At 36.9% G+C, this 14,804-nt stretch overlaps 1 protein-coding gene across 2 annotated transcripts in view; it reads left to right on the top strand.

Moving 5' to 3' along the window:
• Positions 1-14,804, top strand: part of lrp1ab (low density lipoprotein receptor-related protein 1Ab) — a 95,665-nt gene that overhangs the window by 36,499 nt on the left and 44,362 nt on the right. For both annotated transcript variants that reach the window (XM_043224624.1, XM_043224623.1), the window contains exons 7-16: positions 9,538-9,700; positions 10,585-10,807; positions 11,560-11,749; positions 11,892-12,035; positions 12,133-12,369; positions 12,503-12,683; positions 12,875-13,097; positions 13,983-14,172; positions 14,393-14,521; positions 14,660-14,800. In XM_043224624.1, the coding sequence (XP_043080559.1) occupies positions 9,538-9,700; positions 10,585-10,807; positions 11,560-11,749; positions 11,892-12,035; positions 12,133-12,369; positions 12,503-12,683; positions 12,875-13,097; positions 13,983-14,172; positions 14,393-14,521; positions 14,660-14,800 (1,821 nt within the window). The remainder of the gene's footprint in view (positions 1-9,537; positions 9,701-10,584; positions 10,808-11,559; positions 11,750-11,891; positions 12,036-12,132; positions 12,370-12,502; positions 12,684-12,874; positions 13,098-13,982; positions 14,173-14,392; positions 14,522-14,659; positions 14,801-14,804) is intronic.

Raw genomic sequence — 14,804 nt, 5'->3', positions numbered from 1 at the left:
TTTTCCATCCCCAGTTCTTTCACAAATTTAAAGAACTCCCACAATATGTTTTAAAAATTCAGCTTTTCCATTCTACTGACAAAAGGAAGTTGCGTGATTTTGGGGCGAAAAAAATGTTGATGTGTACTGTTCTCGTGACACGTTTTTTGGCCACAGTTTCCCATCTGCAGAGACAGAGAAAGGTCTTTTACGTATTTATGTCAGTATTTATTACTTTTGATTGTGCTCACTCTATGATTAGTCTTAATGTTTGTCTGGAAAACATATAATTAGTGTCTGATGACATGCTCTTTGCAGTGACATCCTGAAAGTGACGTGTTTGTTCTAGACTGTATAACAGAATACCTTTGAATTAGGATGTCAGGGATACAACCATTGCAGTAATTGCTACGACGCCTTTCATAACGCATAACATTAACCGTTACATCAACCGTTACATCACCTACACATTCCAGCCCTGTAGGGAGTTTCTGTATTATTAAGTTTGTCTTATTTGCCACCTGGTCTGGTTTAGTTCCTGCTATAAGCGGTGTTCGGGCAAGATTAAACATCTTGAAGGTTGCAGAATGTGGGAAAATATTTCACTTCCATGTTGACGGCTAAAACGGCTTTTCCAAAGTTTTGACACCCCAGTCTGCGTCCAAAATGAGTCCAGCCGCAAAGTGCGTCATGAACACAAGCTTTAGGGGAAAAGAGGGAAGTGATGAACTGTACTTCTCCATGAAACTTTCTTGTATGCGCGTGTGTAATTATAATATAAATAAATATGATTATATACGTATATATTTGGGCTGGGCGATATCGGGTACTTGTCGACATATTAATGCGCATCTCGTCAGTAAAGCTGGTTCAGTGATTAACGGTAAATCTCAATCACCTGTTTTCAAAAGAAATGGCTGTTAATGCACATAGCCATATATGACAAGCTACGTGATATCGTAATTTTTCACCATTTATAATATTTATTTTGCATCATTAGAATAATTTGCTTAATTTGAAAACTTTTCTGACTGTTACAGTTATTGCGCTGACAGTCTGTTTTACTTTAGCTGTTATTTTGCAGAGTAAAAAACTTTAAATTCATCCCGTTTAAGTCACTTCCATCACAGCCGTACACATACAAGTGGACATCTTTAGATGTCACATTTCATTTTTTTTTATGCTTTTTTAGGACGTTAAAAATACCCTCTTCTCATTCATGTTCTTAGCTTCAAACGTATCTAGCAAATTATTGCAGACTTAATGTCACATTTTTTTCTTTTGTACATAACAGATAATGGCCCTAATGATTCACAGAATGCTAAATATTGTGCTGATGTGCATGTTGATAAGTAGTGGACATTTCCTCATGATCGATGTGTCTTGAAAGCCAGCTCAGACTAAATATTGGCTGCTCTCTGATGAAGATGCTGCCAAGTGTGCTTGTGTTTCCTGCACTGAGGGATAATGGGTACAGAGTTGGAGGTCTGAGATACAACACTTTCTTCTCTGTGTGTGTGTGTGTGTGTGTGTGTTTGAGAGATGTCAGAGTGCCAGGGTAAGCCATTCTCCGCACACCAAGGAAGCAGTTCCACAGGAAGGGCGTGCAGGGTGTGACGGCGTCGAGTTAGCGCACAGTAGTTTATTGTTGCTAGAAATAATCAAACCCTGTTTACTCTTAAGGGCTGATGTAGCTCACAGTGTCACAAATTAAACTGTGGCATGTAACTTCACGTGCAGTGTGCTCTTACAAATGGCTCACATTTGTGTGAGGTTTTATGATGATGGTGTAATTAGATAATGCAGTTGTAATAATAAAATAATAATAGTTATGATGATATAAATAAATGTGTATTAAAGAGATTTAAATTGTAATGAAAATACTAATACACATTCATATATATATAAAATATTATATAAATAAAAACAACTGTCCTCTTATATGCAACTATTATATACAATATTGATATACATATTAATAAAGCAATGCTCATTTTGTATTATTAATAAATTCATAATAATAGTAATAAGAGCCAAAAAATATTTGATTAATCACATCCAAAAAGTGTTATGTATTATGTATATTATGTACATATATTATGTGCATAAAATGTATTTTGGATGTGATTAATGGTGATTAACTGTTTGACAGCACTACTAATATTGAATAATTATTATATATTTTATGTGCTATATGTATTAAATATAGCAACTTAACATAGGTGACTGTTTATTACATTTAGCATTCAAAAGTAGGTAAATACAAAAAACATTTAAATTACAATTATTATTTATTTAAGTATTATTCACTTCATTGATTATTATGATTATTTATTATTAGTAGTAATTAGTAATTATGAGAAAACTCATAATTCTGCTGCCTATGTAGAAACTCACTAGGTTTTAGAACTGAGCTTCAGTGTCTTAGAATAGCTTTACAGGAAGTCAGGACCTTGTGCATTGCTGTCCCTTTGATTTCAGACCCAGCTTCATGCAAGACTGACAAGAGGAAACAATGAGTCACTATCTTTTTGCTGAGTTTGACTTTCATAACTGTGTTTCAGGTACTGGGCTACAGCTAGAGCTTCAGAGTGACTCAGAGACATTGCCTTTAGGTTGGGAAATCTCTGGATGATTAGGGAACTGATCAGGTCCGTTTGAGTAATCTAGCAGCCTGGACTCTAGCTCTGTCCCCCATCTAGCCTAAAAGTTTCAGCTGTCCACCAGAGCACAAAAGAATGAACATGACGAAAATGCACTGTGGCAAATTTATCATAGCAGGACGCACACTTTATATTTAACATGCCAGTTTTTCAGTTTGTTTGAACCATTATTTTGGTTATTGGTACTTCCAGGCTTTCTCACTCTCTCTCTCTCACTCTCGCTCTGTTTCTCTCACCCACGCACATCTTAAACTCACCAAATACTTATGAAAAAGCCTGTGACAAGTACAGAGAATCTCTCTCTTGCCCCCAGCCACTCACTACGCGATAATATAGTCTTGGCGATCTCACAGGCTGGCGATATGAGGGGAAAAAAAAGACCATATCTCCCAACCCTAAAATCAATTGTAGACGTTATCTGAAGTCATGTGTTGCATTAGCTGATTGATTGAATGGACTGAAATTGGAGATATTTACTGAAAATATAATTTATGATTCAAAACCAATGTTCGTCAATGAGTATTTAATAGAGATGCACACGTTGCGATTTTTCTCGGCCAATTCTGATTATTATTTTTTGGTGTGTGACCTGCCAATATAGATAACTTAATTAATAGTTTATACAAGCAAAAATCTATGCTTTTTCTTCATTTTTTTTTTTTTTTTTTACATTTATTAAACAAAATGTATGAAACATTACAGTCCAATCTGGACTAGGTAACAAGTATTGTCTGTAAATTGGCACTGCTAAATTTCAAATTGGTAAATAATTTTTATAAACATACAAATGAGAAATATAAAAAAAAAAATGCAACGATTCTTTTAAATAGAAAACCAAACCACTAATAAGTGGCGGATAATGACTATGTCAATTAGTTAATCATTCAACCAATTTGTTCGAACTACAGATTTATGAATGGATTTCTAAATAATTAACCTGCCTCATTCATTAATTCATTCAGTAACAAAACACCACTGTTTTACAGTTCGGCTGTGGTTTTGATTTGAACTGCTTTCATCATTTCTTTCTACATTGTCATTTTTATCTACATATATGCAGTTGCTTTAAGCAATGGTATAATGCAGCATTCAGTTGTGATGATTGCAATTAATAATTGCAATTATAATTTTAAGGCAATAATTGACAGTGGTGATTTTTGTCGTAATCGAATAGCCCTGCACTTAATATTAACATCTTGCTTCTTGCTATTGTATAAAAGTCACATAACATATTTTATCATCACACCATGCATTTCTAACTTTGTGAGAGTGCTGTTGCACTTATTTGTTTCTCTTACATGCTCACTCAGGCTGTGTAAATACATTATTGACATAAAAACATTGTCAGTTGCTGTAAGTGTGACGCCAAAACGAACTGGCTCGGATTCATGGAAAACCGGCTAATTCCCGGTCCCTGACTGGTCGATCGGTGCATCTCTAATATTTTACAGTTGTCCAATTCTTGATTGAATGGTTACCAGTTCAAGTTACGTTACCTGTGCCTCGTGAATTAATCATTTTTTTAATTGGTTGAGCCGAATTGGTTTCACAAAACTAGCCTAAATGATTTGTTCACCGATTTATTGATCCAATTGCAGAAGCATTAGCAGGAAACAGCTCAAATGTATTTTTCTTTTACAAAGCAATCATATAGATTTTAAAAAATGCTAAACATTAATTCCACAAAGGAGCCTTAAAGGTACAGTAGCAAGGTTCAAAACGGCCCCGTTAAAAAGATATTAACTCTCAGAATGCTTTGTCACTGTCTTGTGACATTGATCTCTGATGTCCTCAAAGACGACAGATTTCTTCGGTTCTGCTTCACTGTAAGTTTAACGCTGCGAGCACCTACGCCACCAATTATGTAGCTTCCCAGGCCTTTTACAAAACCAGCCGCAAAACTTCCTCAAAGAGGTCATAAATCAGAGCATCCCTGTTCAATTACGCCATGTCCAGAGGCCCTGCGCCACCAGGGCTGAGATAATTATATGTTATCAAAGTTCTGATCTCCCTCTAACTGGACCTATAAATCAACAGCCTCTGCTCTTCAGTGTGTATAGGACAACTGTTATTACCGTCACATCCCTAATGACTCTGTGTGGCCATTTTGCACGAAAGGCAGGAGGAATGGAAGGACAGTAGATGGATGAGTCTTTTTAATGAGCCTATTTGCTGCAGATATTCGGTTTATGTGATACTGGGGGTGTTGTGCAGTAATGGTGCTGCATTGACTTATATGGCCCAGTTTCTCACAGGGGGGAGTGATTTATAACTGTTGCATGCCGGGCAGATGAGCACTCCAGATGTGCCCCGTGACCGTTCTCCCCCGTAAAAAAGCTGAAAACAGAGCAGGATACACACACAGACTCATCATCAGTGTTTGAGGAGGAGCAGGGGGCGAGTGGGCGTCCCCGCTGTGGCTGATGAACCTGGCTAGTGCATATCGGTTCTCTCTTAGTCATGCTTGAGGGTTTCACGATACTTCATTGGCTCAGGATGTCCTTGCTTCTGGTTGTGTAATAGCTGTCTTGCAGTTTTAAGAATGGCCTAATTCTAGTCCAGATGTACCTGAGCTCTCGAGTCAGTCCTGAAGTGTGACTGATGTGTCTTCCTGTGTGTGCATATATGTATTTATGTATGTATATATGTTTTAGCTTGATTTCACCGCACTTAAGAAATTTTTTCTCACCAAAATGTTTTCTAGAAAAACGTATAAGGATCGACTGAAGCGCAAAAGAATGCTAACAATGGCACAAAATGAGTCCAGTATGGGTTACGGCGAAAATTTAGTCAGCTGTATATTTATGTTGTGTTCACCCATCCATGCATTTGTTTGTTCAGTCATTGCTTGAGTGTGTGTGTGTGTGTGTGTGTGTGTGTTTGCACATATTTTTTTCAGTCCACTTGTTTATTTGTCAATCATTGCTATACATGTTTGTTTAGCTAATACATTTATTTGCTTGTCTGTACGTCAGTATGTTTCTTTGAGATACATTGTTAGTGTGTTTTCCTTCTGCATTTCCATTCATTAGTTTTAACTACATTATTAAAATTAATTGGGTATGTTACTATTGGTTGACCAGTTTTTTTTCAGCCAATGTCAATAACAGGATTGCTGATGCCTGATATAAGGCTGTTAAAGTAAATAATACATGTTAAAATAATAAAAATTAAAATAATTAACACTGGGTGTGGTCTCAGACCTCGGAGAGACTTTTATTAACAGAAAAAAAATATATGCATTTAAAATAATTTCATGATTTATGCTTTAGATGAGAATTTTGGTTCTGTAATAACAAAACTATGACACAAAAACATGACTAAAAAAAGTAAACCCTACCAACGGGCTACTCCAATAAGTCTTTTTGTACTGGGAACTATATTTCCTCATTTGAAAACCTGCTTACAAAATGTGAGACATTTCTGACCCTCCATAAAAAGCAATGCAACTGACACGTTCAAGGCCCAGAAAGCAACATCTCCAAGTCACTACACATATCTGAGCTGCCACAGATATATCCAGCTGTACAATCACTCGTGGAAAGACTTTGAAAAGTTCTGCGAAAGCAATTAATTCCTACAAAGGTACTAAAACAAAGCCTGTGTGAATGACCCAGAGTTATCCAAAGAGCAATGTAGAGAAACTCAAGATACAAGTTTTCCAAAGCCATGAAAAGAATAAAAGGATAGGTATCAAGCAAGCAAACAAATATTACACCATACAGCTTCTGTTGTTGTTGTTTTTTAAATCCAACTTATAGGCTGCATTTGAGCGTCGCATCATGTTTACATGAATCTAAACCCCACCTCCTGTAGCGTGGGGAATGTTCAGAAACTGTCATCTCTGCCTTTTTAAACTCCTTTTTGCCCTCAAACGAAGAATGAAAACAAAATTTGTTCGAAGTATATTGTGGCCTTAATTAATGGCAGAAATTTCATGTTTTGGTGAACTGTACCTTTAAGAGTCTTGATGGTTCATTTCATTATGCAGGATTATTTGCATAACCTTTGCTTGTTTGTGCTGTTATTATATGCATTATTCTAGCGTACACTGTAAGGGGATTATCATTTTCCTGTTACTTGATGATCAGTGTTTCATATTCCATGCGTCTGAGAACTCCTCTAACTTGTCCTTGTTGAAAGAGCTGTCCATTCATAAGAATCCCACCAGCCTGTACCAGGCCTTAAAGACACTCAGCGCTTTGTCCTCCCCACGCTTCTTAAATCTCTTGTGTTTCTGTCACTGATATAGTTAAGCTTCACTTTACTGGTAGCTGTAACCTTGTCTTATCTACCACAGTTACACTTGATATATTCTTAATCACATGCATATATCAGCTTCCACTTGCACTAATTTAGATTGTGAGAGTAATTTTAAATCTAAGCAATCTTTACTTTCCCGTCTCCTTTTCCCTTGTTTTACTCCTTTCAAAATCATCCACAGCTCCTGCCATATTTTCACGAGAAAGCCCAGTTCATAACCATATGAGGTACCTTTCGTCTCTATGAGATGTAGTTACAGATGATTAGTTACAGATGTTCTTACCACGTATTGTTTCATACTTTCCCTCCGTAGAAAGGAGGGGAGAAGAAAGATGAGTAACTCCGTGCGTTTTAGCAGATTTGTGAAGGTCAGGATGAAATGCCCTCTGGAATAGCATGTCTTTTACAATTTTGCACAACAGGTACTGTGGATGTTTGTTTTGGGGGAGGGTGTTAGTGTGGCCTGGAGGTTGTTTTACGTTTCCCGGCAGGGCTTCTGTTTACCGGACTTTGTAGAAATGTGTGAGAACAGTTTGTGTCTGGTTTGCACGAGTTGCCGGACTGGGTTGCACAACAAGGATATGTTCCTAGGTCTGAGGATCATTAGCGGATGCTTGCAGAAACCCTCCCCCAAATCAGTAACAGGAAGTACGGTGGCAGCTGTTGCAACACCAAGCATCATGGGAAGCACAGCCGACCGGCCTGCACAGCTGGAGCTCTGCATGGCCCGCACAGAAAGAGTCTTATTGTTATAGAAGAGAAAGAGAAACTTAGTATTCACTGAATTACCATTTCAAACTCTTTTCCCAGAACTGAGGATATCTGTACGGCCAAGTCCAGCCTCCCTGGGCAGAGAAAAGGTGTGGTAATGGAGAATGTGTGGAGACGGTTGAGACACGGAGTTTCTGCTGTCAGGCTTTTTTTTGTTTGCTGTCTTTTTTGATTGTGTCGATGCATATAACACCGGGGAAAAAACGCTCTCAGAGTGAATAATCATCTTGTGACAGTGAGTCAGAGTTGGGCCGATACGCACACACTCAAATGCATACATATGCAGAGGCATGCATAAAAACCATTGGGCCTTATTCATAAAACACAAGAAGAACGAGTTTCTGTGTAAATCGTTCTCACAGCATGTAATGGGTTGCTTTTGATTCGATCTGACATTTTATGTCAAAATGGATTAAGAATTGATTGATCTAGATACATTTCTTCTGCTTGAGTTTCTTGTGGGGCACTTCATGAACTTTGCTTGTTCTTTCAAATCAATCATACAGTTCATACAGTAAACGTTAAGGCTTTTATTTGGTTGATCAACTTATATAATACATTTATATAAAATGTTGTTTTTTTCCAAGAAAAGCCTTTGCTCAGACTTGAATTGATCAAAAGGGACAGTAAATGCATCAAATCAGAATAGATAAAAAAAAATTTTAATAGATTTTTAATTTGCAGTATTTTTACATTTGTTATAATATTTCACAATAATAATATTTCACTCTGTTTTGATCAAATATGTGCAACCTTTGGAAGCATAAGTAGGGCCTTTTATATTTTTATCCATTCCATTTCTATCTACCGAACTTCTTTCTTCCCCCAAATTCTGTTCATTTTTAATAAAAAAAAAAAGTTATAGGTTTTTTTAATGGTTAAAGAAAAAATATTATTATTTATTAGTTTTTTTTTATTTCATGAAATTTTTTCGATTAATTTTCTGGCTTCCATTTTAATGGTTAAACTATAAGAATCAAAAGCATCTTTAATAATGTTTTATTAACATTTTTATTAATATTAAATCTGGTAAATATTTCTATCACAGTTTCTTCAAGTTAATCCAAACTTTTATTTTGACTGGTTGTGGTGAAGACCTTTATGACGATAGTTTTAAATGGTAAAATGCTCGTGAAGTTATATATTGAAAATAGAGTTTTAGGTGTGCTTCAGTATGTGTATTAATTCTTTCACACAGATGCGCAGAACATACATGATTCATGTCGGAGTACTATTTTTGCAGCTTAATATTGACAGACGCTGGTCCATATCGTGCTTTGATTTAAATCTGCTGACCTTTTTATTTACTCATCCCTAATTCTGTGACATTTTACGCTATGCAGTAAATTCCATTTTTATGACTGGATTCATTTCCAGCTGCATTTTTTGCCACGCATAAATCGTAGGGTACTACATAAGATATTTCTTTCAAAAACTTTTTTGTACACTTTTAAAACTAAGCTATGAATAGCAGAATCTTGTACCAGTGAGATTTCAAAGCACATTACTGACAGCGGTGAGGATGGTTTTTCACTGTTGATGCATTTAACTACTGTATTATTTTCTTTTTTCTCCTTTGATAGTAGCTTATACTATATTTAAGTACACTGATTGACAGATACAATCACCTTATAGCTCTTAGAGCTTTTTTTTTAATCTTGTTTTCAGTTTCCTCTTTTTTGGTCCTTCCGAGTTTTATGTTCCCAGTTTTGCGGTGCAGCATCTTTCTGCTGAGTCAGACAGAAGCTGCAGTTATGACTGACTAAAAATAAAGTAAACACTGAAAACATCTTTCCCTCTCTTTTCCCTCCTGTATTCCTCCTCACTCTCTTCCTGTCTTGCTTTTCTCTCACAAACTCAGATGTGGAGCAGATGGCTATTGACTGGCTAACAGGAAACTTCTACTTTGTGGATGATGTGGACGACCGCATTTTTGTGTGCAGTAAAGATGGCTTAACCTGTGTCATCTTGCTGGACCTGGAGCTCTATAACCCTAAAGGAATTGCACTGGACCCAGCCATGGGGTGAGACCCCCAGACCATTCTTCCTTTAATTCTTGTCTGGACAAACAATGTCCCTTATTCCTCTTTTAGTTCTCTGCAGATATACCTCAACCATGCCTTTTGTGACTGAATTCAAAAGTCTTTTCATGTTTTTGCATCATACAACAGTATCAGTTCCTAAAAGTGTCCATGATTCATTTTTTCCCCTTAATGACAACATATTCACTTCTTCAACTTGCTGTAATTTTGAGAAAATAAAATCAATTTGGATGAATTTTTAATAGCTTGTTCAAAACAAAATCAAAATATAAAATAAAAAATATATATGTGTAAAATAAAGAATTGTTATATTTATATTTTATTTATTTATTTATTATTAATAATTTTTTTATTCAAGATTTTTACACACACACAAACAAACATTTATTATTACAAGTTTTTTTTTTTTTACTTGGTATCTTTAAATTAAGCACATTTATCCCCTAAACCCTTTAAAACTATTATGTAAAAAAAATTCTCAATCATATTACTGCAAAGCAAGCATAATAATTTGATTTTATTCATTTTTAAAGTAATTGTAAGCCTGGGTAGTATTTGTTGTATTTAGTATATAGTAAATAGTATTTATTTATAGTTATTTATTGTTATATTTGCAAAATTTAAAGAAGTAAAGTCTGGACAGGATAAATCTCAGTAGAATAATCTGGAATTAAAAGTGTTATAAAACTATAAAAAACAACATCCATATGTTTTATAATAATAAAATTTGAGCAATTAAAGTCGTCACATAGCGCAAAATCCTAAAATGAAAGCTTATCAAGCGTGAAAATAATAAAAATGTATTCCTAATTTCTTCTGCAGTTAATTATCGTATATCATAAAGTACTTATTTTCTTATTTTCCAGCAAAGTGTTCTTCACAGACTACGGCCAAATCCCGAAGGTAGAGCGCTGTGACATGGACGGCCAGAACCGCACCAAACTGGTAGACAGTAAAATCGTCTTCCCTCATGGCATCACTCTGGACCTGGTCAACAAGCTTGTGTACTGGGCTGACGCTTACCTAGATTACATTGAGGTGGTGGACTACGAAGGCAAGAACCGGCACACCATCATTCAGGGATTGCTGGTACGTGTGAAGTGTCACAGGCACATTTGTGGATGCCAAACTCGTACATGCTGTTTGTTTGGAGCCATGAACTCGATCTCAGGATGTCACTTGCATTGACGTCATCACTCATGAATTTGTGGAACTGAGAACATCACATGATCAGCAAGACTGAAAGATCAGCATTAGCTCATCCATAACCTGCTGCAGCAGTGCAAACTGAGCATTGTGCAAATCCACAGTGTTACTTTTTTTTCCTGCTTCTATTGCAAAAATAAACTCTGGATTGTTCAAACTTGCACTGTAGATGTTAACATAGTCCTATTAGAAATGAATCTAATGGGGGGGGTGTCTGTTTGTTTGTTTATTTATTTACTGAGAATAGTATGTTCATTTGGGTCTCAACCAGCAGACCTCCAAGGGGATCTTAAAAGTCACATCTGTATTATCCATTATTGTTGTGATCACTTCAGAGTCCAGTCTCTACTAAACATATTTCAATAAATTGTGTTGATTCAAATTCCCTTAGGAAATTATTACTCCACGAAGACAATGTTTTAAACAATCAACCCTAAATCGATTTTAGAGTTTTATCTAAAGCAATCATTAGGGTTTTAAATAACTAAAATAAATAAATATACTTTTTCTTATTTTAATTAACCTCTTTAAAAACTTTGAGTCAGAAAGTTCTGGCCAATAAAAACTTTGAGTCAGAAAGTTCTGGCCAATATGTTGACTTTGTTTTTATGTTTTTTTTATCTTTGTTTTGGCAGATTGAACATCTCTATGGTCTAACAGTGTTTGAAAACTATCTGTATGCCACCAACTCTGACAACGCCAACATGCAGCCCAAAACCAGTGTGATCCGAGTCAACCGATTCAACAGCTCTGACTTCCAGGTGGTGACGCGCGTGGATAAGGGTGGCGCCCTTCACGTTTATCACCAGAGACGTCAACCTGCTGGTACGACTGTGGGATTAAGTTTTAAAATGTTGTAAAAAATTCAAACATTTTAATTGTAAGGCAGCATGACTCGGTACTATTCATTGTGGTTTCTCCACTGGTCTCTTATGTTAAAATTAGGCTGTTGTGTTTGTCCTTATAGTTCGCAGTCACGCATGTGCTCCGGATCAGTTTGGAAAGCCAGGAGGCTGCTCCGATATCTGCCTGCTGCGTAACAGTCACAAGAACCGAACCTGTCGCTGCCGATCAGGCTTTAGCCTGGGCAGCGACGGAAAGTCCTGCAAGAGTGAGTAAAATCTCAATCCAGCCTGCTAAAAACAGGGTTGCACAACATTATTCTCCATTCTTTCTTGCATCTAATAAATCACAATCTTTCTCCTCAGAACCAGAGCATGAGCTCTTCCTGGTGTACGGTAAAGGCCGGCCTGGAGTCATTCGTGGCATGGACATGCATGCCACGGTATATGACGAGCACATCATCCCCATCGAAAACCTGAATAACCCAAGAGCCCTGGACTTCCACGCTGAGACCGAATTCATCTATTTCGCCGATGCCACCAGCTACATCATCGGCCGCCAGAAGATTGACGGCACAGAGAGAGACATCATAGTGAAGGATGGTGAGTGTGGAACGATGCTGGGATGGTGTTTGTTGGCGTGACTTTGAAGGTGGATGAATTAACTGGACAACTCCTATATCTCTCTCTCTCTCTCTCTTCTCCATCCCATTCATTTTGTCTTTGTATTCCACAGGTATTCACACGGTAGAAGGTATTGCTGTGGACTGGATGGGTCAAAACCTGTATTGGACTGATGACGGACCCAAAAAGACCATCAGTGTGGCCAAACTGGAGAAAGCCTCCCAGACCCGCAAAACTCTTATCGAGGGCAAAATGACCCATCCTAGAGCTATAGTAGTAGACCCTTCTCATGGGTAAATCAATTATTTTTGCAAAACATTAAGAAACCTTTGAGAGAAAAAAAAACGTTGGTGATTTTCTATATTTTAGGTCAGAGTAGTTTTTAGTGATCATGTATATACGGATAAACCGGTTATAGATGCACTAGAGTTGTTTACTCAAATCTAGAGTTTTGAATTAATGCTTTAATCTGTGCTTTTTACAGAATGATGTACTGGAGCGACTGGGAGGAGGAGCCTAAAGAGACCAATCGTGGCAGTATAAAGAAAGCCTGGATGGACGGTTCAAATGCTGGTATCCTGCTTACTTCTAAAACTGTGCTCTGGCCCAATGGCCTCAGCCTGGACATCCAGCAGGGCATCATGTACTGGGTGGATGCGTACTACGACCGCATCGAGATGGTGCTTCTCAACACCACAGAACGCAGGGTGAGGAAACACAAGGGTTTTAAGGCAAACAATGAAGCTCAAGTTTGCATCTTAGCTAGAGATGCTTAATATGACAGTACAGTAAGATGACCAAATTTCATAAATAAAAACCTAGATTAAATATTTCTAGTCTAATGGTCAAAGTATCATTAAAATCTCATTTGTTGTTTTCTGCCATTTAAATTTTTTTTTTTATTCAATATGCAGTTAACTTTTTAGATTAAATATTTTTATTTTCTAATTTTCATCTGCATGCAGTAATTCTAACTTTTTCTTTACAAGTTTTTAAATGTTTTTTGTTTGCGTTATCTAATTAGGTTTAATATTTTGGCTAATTTTAATGGTGGTTAAAACTGCTATTTTCTCTCTGCGGCATTTGCAGAGTGCCAATTTTCAAATAATTTTAAATAATGCTTTTTAGTTTAGGTGAAGATGTACATTTTTGCTGTGCCACATACTAGATTAGGTAAAAATGTGAATTCTCGAGTTGAAATTACCTTTAGAGAGTGGCTGACAGTTACCTAACTAACAAAACATTTAAAATTTGGCCAATTATTGATTATACATGCATTATCATTAGTTTTTATTTAGCTTATCTACATATATAATTTTAATATCAGCCATTTAATAGTTCTATTGTAACATGAAATTGAGCACACATGAATGCCGAATTGAGAGTTTGAGGAAAAAAACATTCAGCCCAAGGTAAATTTGTTTTGTGTATATGACAGTATTGTAAAATGACAATACAATATAATAATTTACTTCTTAACACCTACAGTAACTAAATATTTCATGAAAATTACATATAAAGCAAAAACGCCCATTCATAATTACAACATTTCAACTTGAATTTGTATTAAAAACACTTTTCTGTTTGTCCAGACCATCTATGAAGGACAGGAGCTGAACCATGCCTTTGGTCTGTGTCACTATAAGAACTTCCTGTTCTGGAATGAGTACCGCAGTGGAGGAATCTACAAACTGGACCAAAACACCAAGAAGGCCATGTTGCTGCGCAGCGAGCGACCGCCAATCTATGAGATTCGCACCTATGACGCGCAACAACAGCAAAGTACCGAACACCCTTAGCATTTTTTTTTTTGCAAATCAGTCATTTATGAGTCATATGTAAAGCATGAGCTGACAGATCAAACAAAGACTTAATTGTGTTGTTTTGTATGTTAACATGTCTCGACAGCCGGATTGTTTAGAGTTAGCGGTAAAAACACTAATGAGATCAGAGTTTCAGTGGTTTTATTGGAATCTGCTAAGGATGTTTTCGGTTTGTGCAGTCACGGGCTCCAACGTGTGCCGTGCCAATAACGGTGGCTGCAGCAGTCTGTGTCTGCTGACGCCCACCGGACGCTCCTGCGCCTGTGCCGACGACCAGATACTAGATACTGACAACAGGACCTGTAAAGGTGGCTATTCTGTGCTTTAAATGGCCTGGGGAGTTAATGTTTTGTCAGTAACCTCAGAGGATTGTAAAATGGCCTGTTTTGGATTTTGAGATTTTGACTCTTCGGATTTATTTATTTATTTATTTATTTTTCCGCTAGCAAACCCTTCCTACGTGCCTCCCCCTCAGTGCCAGGCTGGAGAATTTGCCTGCAAGAATAATCGCTGTATTCAAGACCGCTGGAAGTGTGACGGAGACAATGACTGTCTTGACAACAGCGACGAGGCCCCCGAGTTGTGCCGTTA

The sequence above is a fragment of the Puntigrus tetrazona genome, chromosome 23, assembly GCF_018831695.1.
Source record: "Puntigrus tetrazona isolate hp1 chromosome 23, ASM1883169v1, whole genome shotgun sequence".
Classification (NCBI taxonomy): domain Eukaryota; kingdom Metazoa; phylum Chordata; class Actinopteri; order Cypriniformes; family Cyprinidae; genus Puntigrus; species Puntigrus tetrazona.
Note: the sequence above shows the minus strand (reverse complement) of the source record. Positions and strands in the feature narration are given on the sequence as shown.